Source organism: Cololabis saira, chromosome 15, assembly GCF_033807715.1.
Source record: "Cololabis saira isolate AMF1-May2022 chromosome 15, fColSai1.1, whole genome shotgun sequence".
NCBI classification, from domain to species: domain Eukaryota; kingdom Metazoa; phylum Chordata; class Actinopteri; order Beloniformes; family Belonidae; genus Cololabis; species Cololabis saira.
In genome coordinates this window covers 29634129-29657152 of record NC_084601.1, presented here as the reverse complement: position 1 = coordinate 29657152, position 23024 = coordinate 29634129, and the positions used below count along the sequence as shown (strand labels likewise).

The 23024-nt window shown below is 44.8% G+C and overlaps 1 protein-coding gene across 1 annotated transcript; it reads right to left on the bottom strand.

Moving 5' to 3' along the window:
* Positions 1 to 6978: 6978 nt before the first annotated feature.
* On the bottom strand, positions 6979 to 7943 carry LOC133461470 (transmembrane protein 74). The gene has a single exon (XM_061742406.1). The coding sequence runs from the start codon at positions 7924 to 7926 to the stop codon at positions 7453 to 7455; it is 474 nt and encodes a 157-aa protein (XP_061598390.1). The 5' UTR covers positions 7927 to 7943; the 3' UTR covers positions 6979 to 7452.
* Positions 7944 to 23024: the final 15081 nt, after the last annotated feature.

Below are 23024 nucleotides of genomic sequence, written 5' to 3'. Positions count from 1 at the left end.
ATGGATGTGGTTGTCGGTGGTTGACGCCGCTCCCTGGCTTCAGCCGCTTCGCCCAGCTGTTTTCTAGCAGCCACATACACAGAGGCCAGGTGATCTTGGTGTTCTTTCACCCAATCCTCTGGTGTGGTGGAAGCTAGCTCCTCATCGGCTCGTCCCAACAATAAGTCAACGGGCAGCTGGGGTTTCTGCCCAAACATCAGTTCATATGGTGAGTGGCCAGTAGACTGGTGAACTGTAGTGTTGTAGGCAAACAGCAGTTGGGGGAGCATTTGAGGCCACTTCCGCTTCTTGTCCTCTGGGAGGGAGCGTAACAGGTCATGGAGTGTTCGGTTAAACCTCTCACACTGCCCATTTCCTTCTGGATGGTACGGGGTCGTCCTAGTTTTTGCGATGCCATACAGCTGGCAGAGGCGTTTCAGTAGTTCCCCTTCAAAGCTGCGGCCCTGGTCAGAATGGACCCTTTTAGGAACCCCGTAGGTATAGAACCATCTCTCTGTCAAAATTTTGACTACTGTGTGGGCCTTTTGATTAGACGTTGGGTATGCTTGAGTGAACTTAGAAAAGACATCTGTTACGACCAGTATATGTTCCCTCCCATCACTGGCTCTCTCCAAAGTAGTAAAGTCGATGGCTAACACTTCTAATGGTTTGGAGGCCATTAAGTGTCCCATAAAAGTTCTGACTGATGGTCGTACTGCTTTGGAAACGACACAACGTTCACACTCTTTGCACCACTGGTCGATGTCTGAACGCATGTTAGGCCAGTAGCATCTCTCCCGGACAAGGGCTGTTGTCCTCTCTGCTCCCTGGTGGCCATGATTGTCATGTAGGCTGGTCAGTACCTCCGTTTGTAGTGCTTTTGGTAATAGCAGCTGGTGCACTATCTGCCGTCCTGGGGGCATCTGCACTTCCCGATACAGCACACCGTCTTTCTCCCTGATTCTCTTCCACTGCCTGGCGAGCTCCAAGACCTGGTCTGATTCCCTTGACCGCTCTCCTTTGTTCGGGGGGCGCCGTCTCCTCCAGTAGTTAAGGAATGGTTTGATGACTAGGTCGGTGGCTTGCAGGGCCTGCAGGTCCGCCTTCTCCCGCACTGGAGCTGCATCTATGGCCATGGCATGGACAGCGAGCCGTGGTTGTCCCACTGGGCACTGAATGAAGCTATTGGATACTTGTGGGGGGACAGCAAAGCCAGGTGCAATGGCTGGGAGGGATTGAGGCCTTGGGGTGTTTGGTTGTCGGGACAGAGCGTCTGCGTTGCGGTTGGCTGTGCCGGGGCGGTACTTAATGTCGAAGTTGAAACTGGCCAACTGGGATGCCCACCGCTGTTCTACAGCTGCCAATTTAGCCGTCTGGAGATAGCTCAAGGGGTTATTATCTGTGTATACAGTAAAGGTCGACCCCAGGAGGTATTCTCGGAACTTCTCCGTCACTGCCCACTTCAAAGCTAAAAATTCCAATTTCATGGAGCTGTAGTTGGACATGTTTCTCTCTGTTGGCTTTAGTCCCCGACTGGCAAAGGCAATTGGCCTTCGTACGCCATCTTGTTCTTGTGACAATACCGCGCCAAGGCCCTGGTAACTGGCATCAGTCTCCAAGATGAAGGGCTTCTTAAAATCAGCGTATCCGAGGACAGGGGCCGTGACCAGCTTGTTCTTTAGTGTCTGGAATGCCTGTTCGCAGTGTTCATTCCAATGTCCTTCCAACTTGGCACTGACCTTTGACCGTGGCTTCTTTGGGCCTCCCTCCAACTCACCGACCACTCTGTGCAGTGGGGAAGCATGCCTGGCGAATCCCTCCACGTACCGCCTATAGTACGAGCAGAACCCCAGGAACGAGCGGAGTTCAGTCACTGTTGATGGGCGTTTCCACTCTACTACTGCCTTGGTCTTCTCCGGGTCAGTGGCCACACCGTCAGCGGAAATGACGTGGCCCAGGTATTTCACCTCCCTCTGAAAGAAGTGGCATTTGGACATCTTCAGTTTCAGGTTGTGCTGCTGAAGTCGATTCAAGACCATCTCCAACCGCTGCAGGTGTTGGCTGAAGGTTGTGGAGAAAATGACGACATCATCCAAGTACAGTAGGAGTGACTGGAAGCTCTGGTCACCAAAGATGCGCTCCATCAGGCGTTGGAAGGTGCCTGGTGCGTTGCAAAGTCCAAATGGCATTCTGTTGAATTCGAAAAGGCCAAACGGGGTACAGAAGGCCGTCTTTTCTTTGTCTTTCTCTGCCATCGGTACTTGGTTGTAGCCGCTTGCCAGGTCAAGGGTCGAGAACCATTTGGCACCTGTAAGGGCATCCAGTGACTCCTCGATGCGTGGTAGGGGGTAAGCGTCCTTTCTGGTCTTGGCGTTGAGTAGTCTGTAATCGACACACAGCCGTATATCCCCACACTTCTTCTGGACCACCACGATGGGGGAGGAGTAGGGGCTGCAGCTCGCTCTCACGATACCCCGCTGCAGAAGGTCTTGTATATGGGCCTTGACCAGAGAGAACTGGGAAGGGGGAAGGCGACGGTACCGTTGGCGTACGGGAGCCTCGTCTATCAGCGGGATGTCATGGTGGATCAGGTTGGTACAGCCAAGCTCCCCTTCCTCCACGCTGAATGCACCTCGATACTTCATCAACAGGGTCTTTGCTGCTTCTACGTCCTCCGGAGGCAGGTCAGGCCATTTCAAATCGTTCAGACCAGGGAGGGGCAAAGGTGGGGAAGACTGTGCCACCGTGGACTGAATGAATACGACCTGCCGGTCAGGATCTCCAAACTGCTCCTCCACATGCACAGAGTGTGAGTGCAGGTCGGCCAGGTGTAACGTCCCCAGCAAAGTTTTTGGCTTCAGCCACTGGTCCTCCTCTCCCACATTCACAACCGGGATGTTGACAGTCCCCCGGGAGACAGCAAGGAGGGCACTGGAAATCAGTAGGTTCACAGGAAGGTGGCCTTTCCCATAGGGCAGGGGCTCCAGCATGACACTATCCAAGGCCGGACCAGGGCCTTGGTTACATGTAGCCTGGATGAACCGTAGGGAACCTGCTGGTATGCAGATTGCTGGTCCTGGCAGTGCCACCGCTTCCCCCACACAGCCCGTCTGTAGAAGGCGCTCCATCTGTTGGCACTCTGATAACGCTCGTGCCCAGTCCTTTCCAGCTTGTTGCACTGAGGGAAAAGAGAAGAGGTCGTTACCATGTTCCCTAAATAGTACAGAATAGCAGCCACTGATTATGTTCATTCCAAGCAGGCCAGGTACAGCAGTTTTCCGCTGCATGGAACCTGGGTCACGGGGACCTTTTACAACCAGGATGCCCATCCGTGGGAGGACCATGCCCAGGACTTCAACATCAAGTTCCACATACCCCAAGTATGGGATGTCCAATCCATTGGCTGCTGTCAAGTGAAGCCAGTTACAAGATTTCAGCTGTTCGTTTGTTTGGGGCTTCAGGTGTTCTTCAAAGAAGGTCTGTGTTACAGTAGTGACCATTGACCCTGTGTCTAGCAAGGACGGCACCATAACCCCCCCTATGTTGACCTTAACCACCGGGCAATGTCCAATTAACCTAGATTCTAAACTGGCCTGTTTGGAACCCAAAAATCCCCCTCCTGTTGCCGGGTTCCCATCAACAGAGGGCGCTAGTTTTCCTGATGCTCTACTGCATTCACCTGTACCCCCACCCTTGGACCCTGGCCCCTTGGCCCCACCCCACCTGGGAGTCCACCAATGTTAACCCGACAAAACCTCGCAATATGGCCTGCTCTATTGCATCGCCTGCATATTGGTTTACCGTCTGGTTGGAATTGGTATGGCTTTGGCCTGTTGCCACTGGAGATGTCCTGGGGATTCACATAGTTGTGCGCAGAGGGGGGGCGAGAGGAAGAGGGGCCTAGGTGTTCAAGAATGGCATTGAGTTGCGCCTGCTGTCGGCGTAAACACTCTTTTAACTCCCCCAACTCATCACTGGGCTTAACAGAAATGGCATTAGTATCAACATCACAATTATCCACTCCCGAGGCCTGAGCGTCACAAGAATAAGCCCGAGCTCTTTGAGTACCGCTAGGGGGCCCTCGTTTTTCCCATTTGATGGCTACATTACGTACTTGACTAAATGACTGGTTAGGGTGCTGCTGAACCAGGTAAGCCAATTCACGCTGTAACTTAGCATCACGTACATTCTCAATGAAAGTGTCACGAATCACCAATTCCGGGTGTGAAACCCCACGTGGATCTTTGCCTTTAAGCAGCTCCATCAAATGTAGCAAAGCATGAGAAAATTCACGGATAGATTCATTATCCTGTTGTCTGCGTTGAAAGAACTGCCTTTGTAGTGTCACATAGGTCTGATCACAACCAAAGTTATCCAATAAAATATTAAAAATAGACTCAGGATTTGCTCTGTCTGCAGGAGAACCAAATTTAATTTCCCTCTTAGCTTCCCCATCTAAGAGATCACAGAGAAAGGCTGCCTGTTCAGCTGGAGATGTATGTCTCACTGACAGGGACTTTCGCGCCTCCTCCACCCAATCCTCCACAGTTAAACCATCCTGAGTCATAACGCCTGAGAAGCGTGGACATTTCCTCTCTCTCGGTGCATAAATATACACCCGCTCTGGTGCTGAGTTCTCGCCAACACCGTCAGCCGCTACCTGGCTAGATGGCCCAGGGGTCTCTGTATTAAAAGCAACATTACCCCTGTCTCGCAGCCTGTTATTTTCTGCCTGTAGCTGCTCCACAAGCTCGGTCAATGCCCTGATTTGTTCATCAGGTTCAGACATTTTTTCCAGCTTTCAACACAGCACCAAACTATGAAGAACCTAGGGCAGCGGTGAACACCACCAACAGAAATGTCCAGGATATGTGCTTCCAGGTGATACTGCCACTAGGAGGCGATGAGGTCCTCTTGATCTCCTGGACAACCACTGCTCCTTTCCTCCAACCCTAACACGTTGCTGTACAAAACTCTGTGCCTCCAATTCATAAACACAAAAAGCCTCTGATCCTGCCAACAACGCCAAATGTGACCAAATGAGTGCTGCTCATACCCTTTTAAACAATCATCTGGTAATCAAAATCCCCATGCAGGTAATGGTAACTTTAGGGAGAGACAGAGGCTTCTGTGTGTACAATTATATCACATTTATTGATAATCACAATTAAAAGAAACAAGCCATCCAACAGATAAAATGGGTACTTTAGGTACGGGACCGAGGGACACAATAACACCTCCTACTACATCACTGCAAACGTAAATAAAAATAAATAAAAGCACTGCTCAAAGGCACAAATGAGCACACCAATACTATTAAAAATACTATAAAAACGTCACACTGTAGAAGTGGGGAAGGGGGGGGGGCCCGGTCACCATGTACGAAGTACACCAAAATAAAATAACACTTCCTACAAAAATAGTTGAGGCACGAGAGTAGCAACGCTTCAAATAAAAACTGTATAAAAATAAAACTGTATAAAAATAAAATGGAGGAAAGGAGCAATGGCTGCCTGCTGACCGCTGTGTCACCAGTCCAGCCTGCAATATACACAGACCAATTAGACACTGAATACTTATACTGTCCATCATCATATACTGGCCAGTTTAACACTCTACCTCTTGGGCCTACAGCATTTACTTGCCCAGCAAGTAAGGGTAAGGCTCAGGATCCTCACAGGAATTCAGGTCCAGTCTAACACAGTAAGAAAACAAAATAATATTAATTCTTAAATTAACAATATAAAGAATCAGACTGAAAGTGGTTGCATGCCAATGCATGAGTCATACCTTGTTTCTGTTGCTAAGATGTGTGTGTGTGGAATCTGTCCCCAACAGCACCATTCACAGTCTTGGTACTTTAGACACACAGGTGCTGCACTCACACCCACACACGCACGCACTGATCCCAACGGAGCAAACGAGAACAAACGATACTTCCGCTCTTCTCACGAGAGTTTATACAGGCTCAGATTACTGCTCTGCATGAGTCTAGGTAGGTGGCTCCCAGGTCCTAGTGTCCCACCCGTCACACATATATATAAATATATGTATTAATAAACTATATCAAAGATTGTTTTATCTGAGAAAACTGAGGTGTTTTAACGTTGATAAGAAGCTTCTTAAAATGTTTTATTCATCTTTTATTGAGTCTATTTTAACTTTTGCTTTGATCTGCTGGTTTGGTAACCTCAGCATTTTAAATAAAAACAAGCTGAGGAATGTGGTCAAACTCTGCCAGAAAACAATTGGCATTAGCCTGAATGACCTGGATCACATTTATCAAGCCAGAGCCACTGCGGTAAAGTTTTTAAACAGCCTATAGGGGGAACAATGTGATGTGCTGACTGTTTTTATTATATTTATTTATTTATTGTATTGTGTGTTTGAAGTGGGATATATATGTATGTTGTCCTGTGGTTGCAAACCAAATTGCCCTTCGGGGACATTAAAGCTTTTTCATATATGATATATGATATATATTTTAATATTTTATATATATATAAAATATATATATAAAATATATATATATATATATATATATATATATATATATATATATACATATATATATATATATATACATATATATATATATATATATATATATATATATATATATATATATATATATATATATATATATATATATGCCTTAGGTTTTTCGAACATGGTATTAACCATTAATACTGTATATATGCAGGCAATATATACAGTATATAATAATGTCCTGCAATGATGGCTTTTAGTTTTGGCCCGAGAATTTAAGTGGCCCCATCTGGCGCCCCTGGTTCCAGGTCCACGGATTCAGGTCCTCGGATTTAGGTCCACAGATTTAGATCCACAGATTTAGGTCCACAGATTTAGATCCACAGATTTAGATCCACAGATTCAGATCCACAGACTCAGCAGATTCAGATCCTTAGATTCAGGTCCACAGATTCAGATCCACAGATTCAGATCCACAGATTCAGATCCACAGATTTAGGTCCACAGATTCAGATCCACAGATTTAGGTCCACAGATTCAGATCCACAGATTTAGGTCCACAGATTCAGATCCACAGATTTAGATCCACAGATTCAGATCCACAGATTTAGGTCCACAGATTCAGATCCACAATTCAGGTCCTCAGATTTAGGTCCACACATTCAGGTCCACATATTCAGATCCACAGATTTAGGTCCACAGATTCAGATCCACAGATTAAGGTCCACAGATTCAGGTCCACAGATTCAGATCCACAGATTCAGGTCCACAGATTCAGATCCAGAGATTAAGGTCCACAGATTCAGATCCACAGATTCAGGTCCACAGATTCAGATCCACAGATTCAGGTCCACAGATTCAGATCCAGAGATTAAGGTCCACAGATTCAGATCCACAGATTCAGGTCCACAGATTCAGATCTAGAGATTCAGGTCCACAGATTCAGATCCACAGATTCAGATCCACAGATTCAGGTCCTCAGATTCATCCCAGCGCCTCCAGGTCCTCGTCGGCCGACAGCTGCGAGCAGGACTCCAGCGTGGAGCTGGACCTGAGGCTGATGGAGCCGTACCGCCCCGCGGTCCACGCCAGGGCCTTCCTCCGCATCGCCCTGCTCTTCCACAGGGACGCCGTGAGCAGCGTGGACAGCAGCGCGCCCCCGAGGGTCAGCAGGCACAGCCCCGCGATCACGCAGCGGTCCAGGTGCGCGCCCACGCGAGCGCGCTCCCGCTCCAGCCGCTCCATCTCGCGCGCGGTCACGGCATCCAGGTCCAGGCCCGGGCCCGGGTCCCGGGGGACCGTGTAGGTGACGGCCACCAGAGAGATGCCTGTCACCAGGCAGGCCACGGCCAGGATGAAGCCGTAGTCCACGGAGCCGGAGGACAGCTCGTCCTCGGAGAGCTGGAAAAGTTCCTGGGAGTCGTCCTCGGACCGCAGGAAGAGTTCTGGGGTCTCCATCCCCCCAACCTGGTCCAGGTCCTGGTCCAGGTCCTGGTCCAGGTCCTGGTCCAGGTCAGGTTTGCGGGTGGAACTGGTCTCCGGAGCTGTCCGCGCCTCGGTGCTGATCGCTGTCCAGGGTGCTGAAAGCTCCGCGCCGGCGCGCTCTCCGGCTCCGGGTCTAGAGGATCCAGGTCTGGCTCCTGGTCCGGGTCCGGGCTGGTCCAGGTGCAACAGTTCCAGGTCAGCCATGTGTTCTGCCAATTTCTGCTGCCAAAAAATGCTACCTAATGGTTTTCTACCTTTGTAGAGCTACAATTTTACTGTGTTTTACTCCCTAAACCACTTCCTTTCCCCCCAAATGGTCCAACAGCAATAACCACTCTTAACAAAAACAGGAGCTGATGTGCAATAACAAAAAATGATTGTATGTTGATGAAAGTTCTTGTAATGTCCGTATGTTGATGTATGTGTGGAGGGGTGAATGTGTCTAGATAAATATATATATATTATTTGTTTTTATTTCATTTTATTGATTTATTTTTCACTTATTTTATTTTTTATATGATGCGCTGACTGGAGAGCGTTGTACATAGTGACAATGACAATAAAGATCTATCTATCTATCTATCTATCTATCTATCTATCTATCTATCTATCTATCTATCTATCTATCTATCTATCTATCTATCTATCTATCTATCTATCTATCTATCTATCTATCTATCTATCTATCTTGTCACTTGCCAGGCCGTCATTGTAAATAAGAATCTGTTCTTAATGACCTGCCTGGCTAAATAAAGGCGAATGACTGAATGAATATCAAATAAAGCAATAGAATTGATGTTTTTTTCTCTTTATCGTATAATGTTCACAAAGTGTAATGCAATTCATGTCATGGGTAGTGTATTTTGAAGGATCAAATACTCAACATCCCGTATTATCAGTTTTACATCGTGCAAGAAATGATGGGCGTGGCAATCAAACTTTGGAAATCGAACCACAAAGTAGCATATCTCGGCAGGTATAAGGATTGGCAGAACACCTGTTTCATCAGTTGTGGGTCTCTCCGTCACGGCCATGGAGGCGGAACCGGTTCAAACTCCGTCGTTCAGGCAACTTAGCAATATTTACGGCTGGAATCCAAATAATTATTTGCAGAAAAAAAAAAAATGTAAGCACTTCCAAGTTCCTCCCAGTGGAAAACACTCTTCTCTTCACTTCTCCAGAAGCACTCAGTCATCAGACACGATGACACATGTGATTATCTCCGGTAAGAGGCGGTTAAGCACCGAGCTGCGGTTCGGCTGATGGCTCCGCGTCCGTCTGCGGCGGCTCCGATCCCCGACTGATTCAGCTCCCCGGTGCATGAGAGGGAGATGCTGGCAGACCCCTCCCTCCCTCCCGCCCACGGCCCTCCCACGGCCTCGTCATGCTCATTAAGCCGGAATTATGGTTCTGCGTTAAATCGACGCAGAGCCTACGCGTACCTTACGCCGTAGGCTCTGCGTTGGTGTAACGCGGAACCATAAATCAGCCTTTACCGGTGTTGTGCCGGATTCAGCACCCCTGCCGTGAAAAGCACCCCCTCGTCGTACACACTGTTTAGCGTCCAGTTTTGTGTTAATGATTCATGTTTAAATGCGCTCATGGATTCCACAATATTCATACTTTCCCACAATCACAGTCACAGATAACAAAAATCGAGTAAATGGTTATTGATGTCATTAATTAATAGCCTGCTTACTGTGTTGTCTTCCATAATATTTGTAAATATATATAATATAAACTCCTAAGTATGTGTTTGTGTGAGTGTGTATATATAAATATATTGAAGTGTCAGTGTGTTGTTTTCTTTCTTGGTCTACTTATCATTGAATATAAACTCCTAAGTATGTGTTCTTGTGAGTGTGTGGAATGAGAATATAATTTTTGTCATTGTGTGTACGACGAGGGGGTGCTTTTCACGGCAGGGGTGCTGAATCCGGCATAACACCGGGAAACTTCCGCGCCGGAGCTGTCCGCGCCTCGGTGCTGATCGCTGTCCAGGGTGCTGAAAGCTCCGCCCCGGCGCGCTCTCCGGCTCTCCTGTCAGAGGAAGGAGGCTGAAAAATAAGCTGCCACTCTTTCATGTGGAGCAGCGGGGATGCAGAATAACGGGGCTGGTTTCCAGTGGCCACGGTCCCCCCTACAAATTTGCTGGCCACCCCACTTGCCTCAATAAAAAAAACAAAAAAAAAACACTTGCCGGTCACATACAGTAGATTCTATCGTCAGTTATGCGTTTCATCCCAAATCATTTGGGCCAAATGCATATCAGTAGGCGTTTCTTTGAGTATTTCTGAGCCTAATAATAAAAAATAAATGAATATAAAAAAGAAACAAATAAATAAAAGTAAAAAATATTTGTATATATATATATATATATATATATATATATATATATATATATATATATATATAGCAAGCAAGGCAAGTTTATTTATTTAGCACAATTCAACATAAGGTAATTCAGTGCTTTACATCAGCATTAAAAGCGGCAAGACATAATTAGACAGTAAATAACAAATAAAATGAAATAAAATTATGAAAAAAATAATAAAAAGCACAAGTTGCTGAAAACTAAGGGCAGTAGAGTAGGCTACCGCAGTTACACATCTCATTCACGGTTTTCAGAAAGTATTTAATTTAAGAGTACGCTTAAATACCAAATAAATGAAATAAATGATAAGAAAAGAGGTAAAATAATAATAATAATAAAAAAATAAATAAAAATAAATAAATATATATATATATACATATATATATTTATTTATTTAACCATTAATGCAGACAAGTTAGAAAGTAAAAAAAAAAAAAAAAAGTATTTCTGAGCCTGTATACTACAACAGTATAATAAAATCCTGTAATGATGGCCGCAGCAACAAAACAATACATTACAGCTTTTAGTTTTGGTGTCCACCCCAAGAATTTAAGTGGCCACATCTGGCCCCCCCATGAAACATTTTTGGAGGCGCCCCTGCTTGTTTCCACAGACAATCATTATTTATTTGTTCATTTAAGCCCAAATTTATTTATCTATGTTATGTAAATTACTCTATTTGTATCTTTTTTGGAACATTTGATTCTGTAGCTATTTTCATCCAGAGCCGTAAAAATAAACTGTGTAAAAAGAACTGGACAACTACGCCTGTGATTTCACCACAGGTAGATTTGTAGTCCAGACCCCCTGAACCAGGACCAAGACCAGAGAGAATCAAGACCAGGACTAGTTCAGCTCAAGACCAAGACCAAACGTCCTGATCCTGCGTGATTGTAGAACATCATCCTGGTTCAGCTAGATTCCATATGAGCTTGTATTCAACTGCAGCACAATAACAGAGAAGTGGATGATGATGTTGAACTCAATATAAATGTTTTCATCCATCAGCTGAGATCAGATATGTGTGGCGACTGCACTACCGCTATTTCTACACTACTGGAGGATTGACTCCAGTGCTTTTAAGGATTGACACGACTACTAACTAGTCCCAAAGTATCTACCAGAATAACCAGTCTCCAACACCCCCCTCCCCCTCAGAAAAGGAATGAATAGTAAATAGATTTAAATTGGACTGAATTTGGAGATGAAACCTGAATTTTGGATATTAAAGATTGAAATTACATTATATACCATCATAGTAATCAGATTACACCGTATATCAGCATCACTGAAATGGACCTGATGCTTAATCAATCACAAAGATATGCAAATACTATCCATATACCACTCAATCCATTGATGGATGGTTGGGTGGATGATGGATGGATGAATGATTGATGGATGGATGATGGATGGATAGATGGATAGATGATAGATGGATGGTGGATGGATGATGGATAGATGGGTGGATGGTTGATGGATGGATAGATGGATGGATAGGTGGATGGATGATGGATGGATAGATGGATGGATAGGTGGATGGATGATGGATGGATAGATGGATGGATGATGATCTGTATATCAGCATCATTGAAATGGACCTGATGCTTCATCAATCACAACGATATGCAAATATTATCCTTTTATTTATTCAAACAAGGCTGTTAGGAACACAAAACTGTAATTAAATACAGACATATGCAGATGCACCAAAACATTCAATCAGATGCGAAATACAAATAGTTTACAAAACTGTACATTAACAAGAGGAAGAACTGCTGATACCAGATTCTGTCACCTTGGTGTCTTGGAGTCTGAGACCTGGCGAGACCCAGAGACTGAGACCAGGACCATAAACAACTGGTCTGGAGACCTTCAAGTCTAGTTGGGACTGAGGACGTTAGATTTGGAGGATTTTGCTGATGCTTGAGCCGCTAGCAGAGTTATAAATACACTTTCCTTCCTTCTCTGTTTACATCCACAGTTTTCAAAACGAGGCATTTAAATATAATCTCCAAGGCTGCACGTATGTTTAAAGCCGTGTCGGACTGTAACTAAGTACTTCTGCAGTTTTAAAGCTTATGCTTCACCCGTCTCTCCATCTGACATTGTCTACCTGCCACTTTCAAGCCTTTTTAAAAAACCAAAACTGCCACGTCGGGGGTTTTTCTGCAGCGCGGCGGCTTACTGTCACAGCGGGGTGTCAGGGTTGAATAAAACATCTGAGACGGCTTCGTTTCAATCCTCAAGGTCTCGCCGATGCTGTCTGACGCATGAAAGCCAGAGAAAGGAGGTCATCAATCAAGGGATCCTCCCCCAGATCTGTGTGGTACCCGCCCCCCCTCAGGGTTTATCCTCACCTCCTGTCCTGCTTTAAGGTGCTCATTGCTCCGTTTCTGCCCCCCCCCCCCCATTGATTGCTCCCCACCTGTGTCTTGTTGCCCTCATCTGGGGCCTCATTTATCAAGCTTGCGTGCGCACCAAACAGGGCTTGAAAGATGCGCATGCCACCTTCTACGCAAAGGTTGGGATTTATTAAAAGAAATGTAATGGGAAAATGTGCGTATCTCTATGCAAACTTTGATCCTAGCGCACGAACATTTTAAAGATATGGGGAACTGGCGACGCAGACGGTGAGGTGGTGAAATGAAGCCAGATTCATGTCATACTTTTAATGTCATCACATATCAGACTTATAGATCCATGTACACCCAAGCCAGCAGTGTTTTAGATCTATGTATTCCGTAAGTGAGCCATTACGCCTGTATTTGCAGTAGGTACTACCTTCATATATCATATTTCCATCTTCAAATGGTATGGAGTGGTGAATAACACCAGATTGATTATTTATTGTGACAAGGTGTGTAACAATCAGTCCAATTGCTGAGTAAGAATATAAATTGCGTGGTGACAGCCGTGCGTAATGCTGCATAATGGATGCGCTGGCACTGCTCCGAGGACCACGTAAATTGCAGGATCAGGATGGAGAGAGTATTTAGGGACCAAGAAGATTTCCTGGCCAATAAGCCGATTTCGATTCCCTAGAGCAGTGCTCTTGGATCTATGTGCTGAACTGGGTCCAGTGTCAGACAGACCGACCCGCACTCACATTGCTATAAGTGCTCCGAGCGAAAATTAATTTGTCTTTGTGAACCGTAAAAATTCGCATTCAATAAATGTACAAGTCATTTGTGCCTCAAACATGGTTCTGACAAATTTAGTGGCACGGTGGCCTGGCTCGACACATGACTCATTGTCTTGAATCATTTTTTTTCTTACCACATTTTTTACTTACCCCATTTATTATAATCAACAATTAACAAATTAGGGAGTGATAACTCCCAATGATTGGCTGAACTGACTGCCAAACAATCACATTAGAAATAAATGGAATGCTTGATATAAACTCTCCTGGCGTGGTACAAATAAAATTCACTCCCTCAGAGTTGTCATGGATCTGAAATCAAATGACTGAGGTCAAAATGTTGTTTTTTTTAACCAGGTTTTAATGACGCACAGCAGTGTAGGAAACAGACTGCAGGCAGGCGCTGCGCATGATCAGCAGGATCATTTATATGCAAAAACAGTCATGAAGTAGCCTACTTTGCATTGACCATTCATGGTAAAAAGTGGGCGTGTAGAGGGCGGGATATGAGGCGAATTCACCTGCCGCAACCTTCCAGCTGGACTGTGATTTATAAAGAGAACATTGCGTGCAGATGTGCGTGCACACTTTTTGTAAATCAGGATTTTTTTGTGTGCACGCCATTTTCGGCTTTTGAGCGCACGTAAACTTTTAGTATGAATCCTACACACTCTTTTATAAATGAGGCCTCTGGTTCCCATCGGTCAGTCCACATGTTTACGCATCGCTCTGGTGGAGATGGTGACCGGCACCTTCAGGTCTTGTTGGTTCCTGCGAGGGACAGGAAGGTTCTGGGATGAACCGGCGAGATCTTGATTCGCCTACGGAAGTTTGGAATTATGGGATTTAACTGAGTTTTGGATTTTCTGACAGAAAAACGGTTGGACCAGTTTCAGAGTTTAGCTGAAGGAAGTGAAGTTGTGTTTTTGTTGCCCTTCATCTGAGAATTTTTATCACAGAGCAGTTGTTCTCATGCCGTCATAATCGGACTGGTAGCTCTGGCAGCTCTACACGACTGGTAGCTCTCAGTTCTTTCAATGTGCAAAAAAGATGCATGAATGCTCTTCCAACCAGAGTTGGCCCGTGGCATAGGCAGTATTGGCAAATGCTGAGGGCGCCGTCCATCCAGGGGGCACTACAAATGGGGGAAGAAAAAAATTAACTTCCACTATTCTTAAAACTAGTTGGTATTATGTGTTAATATGAAGATAATGAGCCCACATTAATTTAACTGCATAGCAAAGCCTATTAAATAATAATAATAATAATAATAATAATAATAATAATAATAATAATAATAATAATAATAATAATAATAATAATACTTTCCTTAGACGCTTTTTGATGTGACACAATGGCAAGCTCGTAAACAAAATGTCAAAACGTCCTAAACTCTGGCGCCCAGGGGAGGAAAAGAAGAAAAGAAGAGGAGGAAAAAAGAGACAAAGACAGAGGTAACCTTACAATAAGGATGATGTCATGAGTCATGACATTATTTGTCTTTTGCAGAACGACGATAATGTCGTTAACTATTAGCATAACATGGTTTGCTAATCAATAAATAGCTAGCGTTAATTGTTAGTTTTGTCAGTTAATGTTATGGAAGGGCCTAAGCTGTTATGGAAAACAGTAGGGGTGTAACAATATATCGTGCCAGGAAATTTTGCGATACAAAAACGTCACAATACGTGTCGTGGAGGTGACAAAGTGTATCGCGATATTGGGTTATTAATATTAATCTATTGTGTTGACTAGAAATGCGCATCCGGCCACGGCCGCGGCCGCACCTCGACCCGCGGACCAAAATCTTACTCCGCTCAGAAGAAACTAGTCCAGTTTTGTGGTCCCGTTTTGAGCTCTGAACTTTTACTTATGTAAGGCTGGTGTAGAGTTAAGCCTTACCTTATTAAATTAAACCTTTTTGGGGTCGTGAGTAGGATAAACACGCGGGCAACTTCTGCTGTGTACCAGTGTACTTTAATGTCCCTCAACAGTGTAGGATTTTTAGAGCATCAACACAGCAGCTAGTGCCGTACTGTGGCGTATCACTCCGCCCAATCGAAAACAGACTAATCACTACAGATAAACTGACTAGTGTCATTATAGTCCCTGATTTACATCAGAATATAAAGAATATATTTATAAAATAATGAACCCTGAATTACCAAAATAAACTTCTTAACAAAAAGAAATCTCCCCTTACACTTATAAGGTGAACATGAATCAATCTTTTTTATGATGTAAAATTGTATGTATTTATTTACTTTGATTTATTTATTTCATTTTAGTTGTTAAATTAGAAAGAAAAAAGTCAAATCATACATGAGAGAAACTATTCAGTTTGTGGCAAAATATTTGTACTTGTATGAAACTGAAGATGCAAAATGCAAACCTGACATTTACTTTTAGTTCAGTTTGTGGAAAATGGTTGGCCTGGCTTTCTCTTTAAAACTTAAACAGTTATAAAGCAACATTTTTTTCCACTCGTTCCTCATTCAAGGTTGTTAAAAAAATACTGCTATAATATCGTATCGTTATCGTGAGCTCAATATCGTGTATCGTACCGTATCGTGAGATTAGTGTATCGTTACACCCCTAGAAAACAGTAATGTAACTACTCCCACCTTACTTTCCTCAGGGAAATGTGTAAATAGTAGATCTATTCAGCAGGTGTTATAATCTAAAATTAGTTTATTTTTTACATTTTTATTGACATCTGGTTAGCTCACGTTTTCTTAGCTTGTAATAGTCAATCAAAATGTTATTCCTTTTCCACCCTTTTATTATAGTTGTGAGCCTAGCTGTATGTTGTGTTGCAGTTCATATTGTCTAAAGTGTGTTTATAGTGTTAAACTTTAGATCAGTGTTAAAGTCCACATCATTGATATTATAGCCTAACTTAGCATTCCCACATTCTGTATTATACTGCAGTTTACTACTTCTTTGCATTCTGCTAATCAGCATTTCGTTGTAATGACAATAAAAGTGAATCTTATATAATTTGCATATCAGAAAAAGTACATTGTATATTATACATGTACAGTATAGTGAACATCATGCATGTATCTCTTAGATTTTTCATTTATATTATTTCATTTCATTTTAATCTTGAAATCATATTATGTATCATATATTTATTATTAGACTGGTGTCATATATTCTTCTTCTCTCTTCAGATGCACTGTTGAGGTTTCTCAGGGCCAACTACATCAAGCACTCCTCCTGTCGCCTCCACCTCAGCAGCACAACCCACCAGTGATGCAGCTGCATCAAGCAGTTTCTTTAATATCTTGTTGTGTGCAGTGCCTTATTTATTTATTATATTATTTATTTGTTTATTGTATTCATTATTTATTTTATGTCACTTGTTTACACTTTATTTTGTGGGTATTTAAATCTTATACTTTATGTAAGCTATTTATATTGTATTTTTCATATATTCATACACCAGCAGTGGAATTTACTGCAATGCAAGAGGGGCGCCACCTAAATTCTCCCTAGGGCGCCATATTGGTTAGGGCCGGGCCTGCTTCCAACACACACACACACACACACACACACACACACACACACACACACACACACACACACACACACACACACACACACACACACACACACACACACACACACACACACACACACACACACACACACACACACACACAATCATCATCATCATCGTCATCATCGATCACTCGAAACGAGTATGATTGTCCTCCTGTCGGTGAGTATGGTCATCTGTGGGTCTTCAGGTGGCTGTGGAGGCCGATCCTTGATCCACAGTCTCTTGCGCAGTGGGGGCATATATGACAGCTTGACTGGGTAGTGGTGGTGGTGCGGAGAGCGGTTTTGGTGGCAGATCTCTCCTTCCTTTGTTGCCTCTTGGTTTCCGCGGCACAGTGGAAGTCCTTCTCCAACTGTGATGTACCTTCATGGACCATCCTGCTCCAAATGTCTCTCCGGAGAGCAGCCTCCTCCCAGGTGTTGAGATTAAAGTGGCATTTCTTCAGGTGGGTTTTGATAATGTCCTTATATCGTTTCTTCTGCCCTCCTTGGTTACGTTTCCCCTCCTTCAGTTGTCCGTACAGCATTTGCTTTGGCAGGCGGTTGTCAGGCATACGTACAACATGGCCTGTCCATCGCAGCTGGTGGCGGATGATGGTTGTGGTGATGCTGGGGATGCTGGCCTCCTTCAGGACGCTGATGTTAGTCCGCCTGTCCTCCCAGCCGATCCTGAGGATCTTTCTGAGACATTGCTGGTGGTACCGCTCAAGGGCCTTCAGATGTCTGCTGTAGATGGTCCAGCTATCAGCCCCATAGAGCAGAGTGGGCAAAACTACTGCTTGGTAGACAAGTAGTTTGGTCTTGACAAGGATGTCCCGATTCTCAAAAACCCTCTTCCTCAGCCTAGCAAAAGCTGCGCTGGCACACCCTATGCGATGGAGTATCTCAGCATCAATGACAGTTCTTATGGAAAGAAGACTGCCAAGGTAGGCAAATTGATCTACATTTTCCAACATTTTGTCTCCCACATAGATTGTGGGGGGTTGGGGGTGTGTGTCAGGAGCTGGTTGGTACAGGATCTGAGTTTTCTTGATGTTGTTATCAAGTCCCAGGAGTCGGTATGCTCTGGCAAAAGCATTTAGGATGTTCTGGAGGTCAGCCTCAGGATGAGCAACTAGAGCATTGTCATCTGCGTACTGAAGCTCTGTGATGGAAGAGCTTTGAATCTTGCCCTTTGCCCTAAACCTGTTCAGGTTGAAGAGCCCGCCGTCTGTCCTATACATGAACTTGACGCCCTCAGGTAGGTTCTGGCTGGTGAGGTGGAGGATGGCTGAGATGAAGATGGCAAACAGGGTTGGTGCAATGATACAGCCCTGCTTTACCCCAGTAGCGACGTTGAAGGGAGTTTGTTCAGAGATGCCATTTCCAACCACAGTTGCGGTCATGTCATCGTGCAACAGACGCAAGATCTTTAGATACTTTTCAGGGCATCCAATCTTGGAGAGGGCACCCCAGAGAGCAGTTCTGTTCACGGAGTCAAACGACTTTGTTAGGTCAATGAAGGCCATGTACAGTGGTAGATGTTGTTCGCAACATTTTTCCTGCAGTTGACGTGCTACAAAAACCATGTCCGAGGTTCCCCTAGCGGGACGAAAGCCGCACTGCGACTCTGGGAGGATCTCTTCTGACAATGGCAGCAATCTGTTGGCCAAAATACGGGTCAGTATTTTTCCTGTTGTGGACAACAGGGAGATGCCTCTGTAGTTACTGCAGTCCGCTTTATCACCCTTCTTATAGATGGTGACAATTAATGCGTCCCTGAGTTCAGCTGGGATTTCCTCTTTCTCCCAGATTTTACCAAGGAGGCTGTGGATGTGGCTAAGCAGAGTTGTTCCACCCTGCTTGAGGATTTCAGCTGGAATTCCATCTGGGCCTTGTTGTTGCTCAGTCTTTTGATGGCATTGGTGCCACCCACGCACGCACGCACACGTCAAACTTGCTGCTTCATCAGTCTGATGAATGTCCAAATTGTCAAAAGAATAAGGATTTATTTCTAATTTAATTTATAGTATCACTTTTATAAAAGGTGCAACTGTTTTTAGAAGCACCAGCTGCATCACATGACCTCCTGGATGACCCGCAGCATCTCCTGTAGGAATATAAAAGACGAAAAGCTGCAGCTCGTCAGTGAGGTGCAGAGACCTGCTCCGTCGGTCGGGGGGGGGGGGGAGCACCGCTCGCCTTCCTTTGCCCCTTGTTGTCACTCTGATTTGAAGTGACATGTCGTTTCCTCCGGAGCTGCTCTCCACCAGCCGGCGCTTTATTTACGCCGTCCGCTCAAGTGTGGCATTTCACCCCAACGGATCTGCAGCTAAGAATAGCTGTCGGGGAGCCTGTAGCCGTCCATGAAGAATCTACACTTCTTTCTTTCTTAACGTTACGTACAGAATTGTGTTTGCGTTTCTTAGCAGAGTTGGTTTGTGGTGGTTTGCTTCATTCAGTAGCCAATGAGTCACTAGATCTCTGTAGATCTCACTAGATCTCACAGGGTCGCACTAGATCTCACGAGGTTGCACTAAATCTCTCTAGATCACTCGAAATCTCACGTGTTCTCAGTAGATCTCACAAGATCTTACTAGATCTCATGAGATCTCACTGGATCTCATGAGATGTTACTACATCTCTCTAAATCTCACTCAGTTGCACGAGATCTCTCTAGATCTCAGTAGATCTCACTAAGTTGCAGCAGATCTCACAAGATCTCTCTAGATCTTACCGGATCTCACATGGTCGCACTAGATCTCATGCGATTTCTTCAGATCTTACGAGATCTCACTAAGTTGCACTAGATCTCACGAGATCTCTCTAGATCTCACTTTACAAACTTTTGAGTTTGCCTCCAGCGATACAACCAAACATATTTTAAATAAAAGGCAGACTCCTGTTGTTATCAGGTCGTTATCAGGTCGGTGCTTCATGCTGGTCGTCATGGAAACATGAATCATAAAGCTCCACCGACAGAATGACTGATGACGTCAACCATCGTTGTGAAGTCTCGTTGTTTATGACTGACCCTGGTTGTGTGTGTGTGTGCACTTGTGTGGTGGTTGTGCACTTGCGTGTGGTGGAAAAGGAAATATCTTTTTTATTATGTAAGAAAAAGGGAGTAAAAATATAGAAAGAATTAATCACCTACCTGGGGGGGTGAATTGTTCTGTAGCTGCAGTCTGAACAATCAGCCAGCAGATGGCGGAAGTGAGCCATGAAGACAGGAGATGCTCTTCCATCAGCATCACTGTCTTCATTGTGATTATTCCGTTTACTTGGGGGGGGGGGGGTTTAGTCCCGGGTCCATCTGGGTCTTCCCACATAGGCCCCTCCCACACTAACCTCTGACCTCCAGAGCTCCTTCATGCTCAAACCTCTGTGTGAATCCTGACCGGCCCTCAGCCCTCGGCTGGTGTTGGTCAGGATTGTCCTCTAGATGGCAGCAGAACTCCTTCTGGAGGCTTTGATGTTTCTGTTGTAGGAGGGGGCGTGTCTTCTTCTTTTAGGGGCGTGTCTTCTTCTTTTAGGGCTTGTTTCCTTCTTGGAAGTGAAGAAGTCTCTGTGCTCGAGGCCTTGGGGCCCCTGGAGCTTCATCTAACTGGTCAAAGCTTTAAAAGGTTGTTTAAAAAGCCCAGCTGTGATTGGTTTGGTACGTTTTCTACCAGAGGAAATTCCTGAAAATGAGACTGGACCGGGAATGGAGCCGCTCCAACCAGGACGGCGGCGAACCGAGATGCGGCACGGCAGCAACGGACCCTGGAACCTGAGTGCCAACACGCCTCCTGCCTGCTGGGAGACGGAGGGACTCCTGGGAGGAAAGGGGGCGTCGTTATGTAACTCGCCGCCGGCCCACTCCACCGGCTGCTCGCGCCAACGCCTGGCAGCACAATGGCGTGATGAAGTGAGAGTTGGCGGTTCTCAGCCTGGCTCCTGGAGAGCTGCACAGCAGGTGTGGACAGAGCCGGATTAAATAAATGGACTACACTAGGCAGACTGTGATTTTTGGGCCCCCCTCCATCGTTGTTATTTATGAATTGAAGTCTTAAACTTACCAAAGTTACTAATAAAAGTTAATTCACATTTTACATAGCATAGTCATAGTCAAGTTGGTTCTTTGTATTCCAAAATAAGTCATGTGTTGTATATTAAACAGTCTATCAGACTATTTTTAGATTTTTATTATTTATACGTTATTACAACGCTCTATTAAATGCTATTAAATTATCCTTATCTTATCGATTGTGAGCATTTTGCAGATAATCTTAATTAAATGTGTTGATTAAATTGACTAGTTAAATAAGAAGTCAAATCTACAAAGACCAATAAAATTTGCAGTAAAACAAAGTCTGCTGTAGTATGTATGTCTGTATGTGTATATGTATGTATGTGTATGGGTATGCAGAGCCGTTTGGGAGATTTGTGGGGCCTGTGTGAAATGGCCAGGGGGGCGAAATTTTTGGGTCGGATCGGGTGTCTTTATGCGCAATTTTAACTCTCCAATTAGCAAAATACTGGATACCTTCCCCTGCCTCATCATCATCATCTCTTGCCTCGACACGGGGCCCCACGGCTGCTTGAGACCCGGGCGGATCGGTGATTTTTGTAACAAATTTATCAAACGTGCCTTTCAGAGAGGCATTAAACTCTTCCATTTTCTTTCTTTTTTTTCTTTTTTCATCCCCTTGGGGCGCCAGGCCCCGTGCGGTCGCACGGTTCGCACATCCCTTGTGGCGGCCCTGTGCGTATGTATGCGTATATATATATATGTATGTATACTAAATATAGTAATAATGCACATATATATATGCCTTAGGTTTTTGCCGGCATGGTATCAACCATATGTGTGCAGACAAAAAAAAAAAAAAAAAAAAAAAAAAAAGATTTTTTTTTTTTGTCCCTCTTTCTGGGCCCCCCCTGTCAATCGGGCCCTAGGCACATGCCTAGTTTGCCTTTGCGTTAATCCGGCTCTGGGTGTGGAGGAGAGGCTCCACATCCCCACCCTGAGGTCCATCAGCAGTCGCGTGCAGCGGTACCGCCCCTTTTTTAGTGTTTTACATCAAACTTAAACTAAATTAACGCGATCGTTTGTAAAAACATCATAAAAATCACTTGATTGTTGGTCCAATATTGGAAAGAAAAAACGACCGGGAACCTTTTTCACTTTGTTTTTTTTAACAAATAAGGAAATGTTTTTATGGGCAATATTAAGTACCCCGAAGGATTTGAGAAGGTGAATGGTGCAGACGAGGAACCTGAGCAAACGCAGTATGAATTCAGGATTTTGTGTCAGCAGCAGCCTTTATTGAGAATTATCAGACGGGGAAACATGGCAGAGAGATGAGAGAGAGATGAGAGAGAGATGAGGAAAATGAGAGAGAGATGAGGAAAAAGGTGAGAGAGAGATTTGAAAGAGATGAGAGAGATGAGAGGGAGAGATGAGAGAGAGATGAGAAATAAGAGAGAGATGAGAGAGAGATGGTGCCAGAGGCCAGGAACTAAACCTGAACCTGAACCTGAACCTGGACCTGGACCTGGACCTGAACCGGCTGTACGTGGACCGCAGTCTTCCTGCGTGGACTCACCGAGTCGACCGCGACCTCCTCTGGACACCAGAGAGTTCCCGGGGGAACCGTTAGGCCGTCTGAGGCTGAGACTCTGTCCAAAACGGGTCTGAACCAAACCTGCACCACGGAGAGAAAAGATCAAACGCAGCAAGAAGGTTTCAGGAAACACGATCAAAGTTCCCACCTGAATGAAGCAACGTCGTAAAGACGAACGGGACAAAGTTCCTCCACGATGAGACGGACGAGTCCCACAGGACGTTAGTACCTCAAATGAAGGTCACAGCTGACCATCACTGGAAGTCCGGGTTTCATTCCTGCAGCATAATCAGAGTTTCTTAGGTGGAGACGCAAACGTTTAACTGAATGATTCAAAATATTTTTTCTGAGGTTTTAAAAGAGCATCGAAAGCGACCGGGACTCATTTTGAATGAAA